This window comes from Leiobunum rupestre, chromosome 9 (assembly GCF_980474605.1).
Source record: "Leiobunum rupestre chromosome 9, qqLeiRupe1.1.hap1, whole genome shotgun sequence".
Taxonomy (NCBI): domain Eukaryota; kingdom Metazoa; phylum Arthropoda; class Arachnida; order Opiliones; family Sclerosomatidae; genus Leiobunum; species Leiobunum rupestre.
Window position 1 is genome coordinate 46168581 of NC_143392.1, and position 3305 is coordinate 46171885.

Here is a 3305-nt window from a genome sequence, read left to right on the forward strand (position 1 = left end):
AGGGCCACCTCGTCGACTTGGGTCTTCATCCCATTACTGTCCTGACTGAAACTCGAGCTGATCGCCGGAACTATTCTTCGTTCATCGTCTCCCTTCCTGCACAAGAAGCTCCCGTTGCTTTTCCGCCAGAACGTTGGACCAAAGGAATCACCGTGGACTTCTATCGTTCCCCTGCTCAACAACCTCACTCGTCCTGTGCGACAGAGCAGCGGGATACTCGATCCACCATCATCGCATAGGTCGAACCCAGCTCTCCCTCCTGTACACCAACATCGACTCGCTTAAGACGTAGCACTACGCACTCCGTGCCTATATTGATACTCATCGTACTCCCTTCATAGCGCTCACCGAAACCAAGCTAGATGCTACTATATCGTCTTTCAAGCTTTTTGGTCCTGACTTCGAGATCTACCGGAAAGACATTAACTGACACGGAGGTGGTGTTTGCCTGGCCTTCCACAAGGACCTCAAGTCCTACCCATTGGACCTGAAGACTGTAGTCGAAGCGGTCACGGTCCGGGTGACCATCGGCTCCTCATGTCTCCGTCTCTGATACATTTATCGGCCACCGACGGCCACCCTCACGTACACCAAGACTCTAAATTGCCTACTTGGATGTCTTGCCGGGGGTTAGTCCGATCTCATCATCACCGGCGACTTTAACTTTCCCAGTATTGACTGGGTTATGCAGACAAATTCCTCGTCAGTAGCATCGAGCTTTCTACATACTCTCCTGGCCTCTCACTTCAGCCAGCGTGTCACCAGGGTACGTGATTCAGCTGCATCCTTGACCTTGTTCTGGTTTCCGATGACATCATTCTTGAAACTGTCTTCCATATTCCGGGCATCAGTGACCATGATTTTCTCCTGCTCAATATTTGGGGGGTCCACCCCCTACCCAGGAATCCTCCTAGATCGGTTCCTGACTTCAACAAGGCATGCTCGCTCTCTAATATAGACCTCCCCGATACCACTTCTATTGAAGGGATGTGGAGCACTTTCATCTCGGCCGTCAGGTAAGTGGTGACGGATCATGTTCCCACAAAGCATCTATCCTCCAGGCATAATCTCCCGTGGGTAATAATAATAATAATATTTATTTCGAGAAGCAGGCGACCACAGAGGCAAAGCCTATAATTAGTGGTCACCGGACAACACAAACAGAAAATATAAAAAATACAGAAATAATTAAAACAAATAATTTAAACAAAAATATTAAATAGGAAACTAGGAAAAAAATTGGAATTGATAAGGAATTAATACAAAGCCAAACATCAAAGAAAAATTTGGACGTGGAGGAGCGAAATATAGGAATAGAGAGGGCAGCGCAATTCTCCCTTACGTCACTAGGTAATGTTATCGCGCACCTGATAAAAAACGAATGTTCGTATGCCAGGCATCGGGCGTATTTAATGACATACGTAGGTCAAGAATGTCTCGGATTTAGGGTCATGTAAGCATTAAGGTCAAAAAACGGAGATCGAACAAGTCGTTGGGAGTGGCTCTTCCCTCAGACGTCTAATGCGCATCACAAAGCGTAGGTGCAAACGCTCACGGAAGTACCCTTCTGCTGCCAATGTACAAGCCTTCAGTCGGAATCATGCTAGGGTCAAATTTGCACTCCGAGCTACGCGCACCCATCATGTTGACAAAGTAGCGTCGGATATCACAACCCACAGGAAAAATTTCTACCATCTTGTCTCCAAGAACGCGAAGTCAGCGGTAGTTCCCGATCTCTCCAGCTCTGGAACGACGTTCACCACAGCAGTAGACAAAGCCAATCTCCTGGCGTCTACCTTCCGACGTATGATGTAGCCGTAGTTCCGCACTTGGCGCCTCTTGCACATCATCTTCTCAGTCAAAGGAATACACCAGCTGTTGACCAAAGTCAAACCGTATAAAGCCCCTGGCCCTGACAGCATCCAGTCAATTGTATTGCGCCAGTGCGGCGATGCATTAGCGGCTCCGCTTACGACCACCTTCCAGCTGTCTTATGACGCCAGTGCTATTCCGTGTGATTGGAGTCTCGCTAACGTCACGCCGATACCCAAGGGTGGAGATAAATCCGATCCTGCTGAAAAATGCCCAATTGCTCTCCTGTCCGAAGTTCTGAAAGCCGATGAGAAAGTCTGTGCGTCTGCCATTTCTACGCATTTCATCCAGCACAATCTGATGAAATCGTTCCAGCACGGCTTCAGGAGTGGCTTGAGCACCGAAACCGAGCTCCTGTGCTGCGTTGAGGATTGGACCTCTGGCCTTGAGCAAGCTGGCCGTGTCCTTGACTTTCTTTAAGCATTTGATTCGGTCCCCCACAAGCTTCTCAAGGCAAAGCTCCACTCTTATGGGGTCCGGGGTCGCACGCTAAAATGGCTCTCTGCTTACCTTGAAAATAGGGAGTTTCGGGTTGTTTTTCCCGGTGCCACTTCCTATTGGCCCTCAGCATCGTCTGGGGTCCCACGGGGCTCGGTCCTGGGACCTCTCCTCTTCATCATCTACATCAATGACATTGGAGACAACGTCGTCTCTTTGCGGATGATGTAGCCCTCTCCAGGACGATCTTCTCGTCGCAGGATTGTAACACTCTACAATCTGACCTAGATACTAATAGCAAGTGGAGTGACCAGTGGCTTCTCCCGCTTAACACAGCCAAATGATCTGTCCTTTCCATCCGCAGGGTGGGCCAGCTATAGCGCATAACGCTAAATATACTCTTCAAGATGTCGACCTCCGTTTGGTCTCATCCCAAAAGTATCTTGAGGTGACCCTCACTGATACCCTTGAATGGACTACGCACATCACCCGGGTCGTCACCCAGGCTGCGAGAGTGCTTGGCTTCATTCGACGTCACCTTTCCCACTGCTCTTTTGACAAGAGGTCACTCGGTGTCAAAACCTTTGTATTCCCGATCCTGGAACACTGCTCAGCTGTTTGGTCTCCTTCGACAACGAGTGGAGTCCACGCAGTGTAAAAAATCCAGCGCCCAGCCCTCCGCTTCGCGTGGAGTACCTCGATGACGAGGGTTCTTCATAACTATAAGTGCACTATAAACCAAAAGGCACGCAACTCAATTTCGGCGCCCCTCTCAAACCGGTACAAAACAACTTAAAACCGAGGCAATTGTTTTACCACGGATCTCATCCACTATCGCATTGGGAAAACGCTTCGCAAAGTGTTTCGCGATCATGCACATATCGCTTCTTGATGCTTTAGGGTTCGGCGTTTGGATAATAAATTAACCGGTTATTTGTTTTGAATCGATGGCCGCAAATTAGCCGAAAATAAATTATTTTTTGCATGTTAAATCA

The 3305-nt window shown here is 48.7% G+C and overlaps 1 protein-coding gene across 1 annotated transcript; it reads left to right on the forward strand.

Annotated features, from left to right (window-relative positions):
* The first annotated feature begins 987 nt into the window (after window positions 1–987).
* On the forward strand, window positions 988–2292 carry LOC149928543 (uncharacterized). The gene is made up of 3 exons (XM_090157910.1): window positions 988–1016; window positions 1680–1804; window positions 1859–2292. Exons 1-3 carry the CDS (start codon window positions 988–990, stop codon window positions 2290–2292), a joined length of 588 nt encoding a protein of 195 aa, XP_090014036.1.
* The last annotated feature ends 1013 nt before the right edge of the window (window positions 2293–3305 follow it).

Excerpts from the sequence above, each read along its gene's own strand:
- LOC149928543 (XM_090157910.1), top strand. The coding sequence starts at position 988 with ATGTGGAGCACTTTCATCTCGGCCGTCAG. Across the intron at positions 1,017-1,679 it reads ACTTTCATCTCGGCCGTCAG|GAAAAATTTCTACCATCTTG; the intron begins GTAAGTGGTGAC and ends CACAACCCACAG. Across the intron at positions 1,805-1,858 it reads CCTGGCGTCTACCTTCCGAC|TCAAAGGAATACACCAGCTG; the intron begins GTATGATGTAGC and ends TCATCTTCTCAG.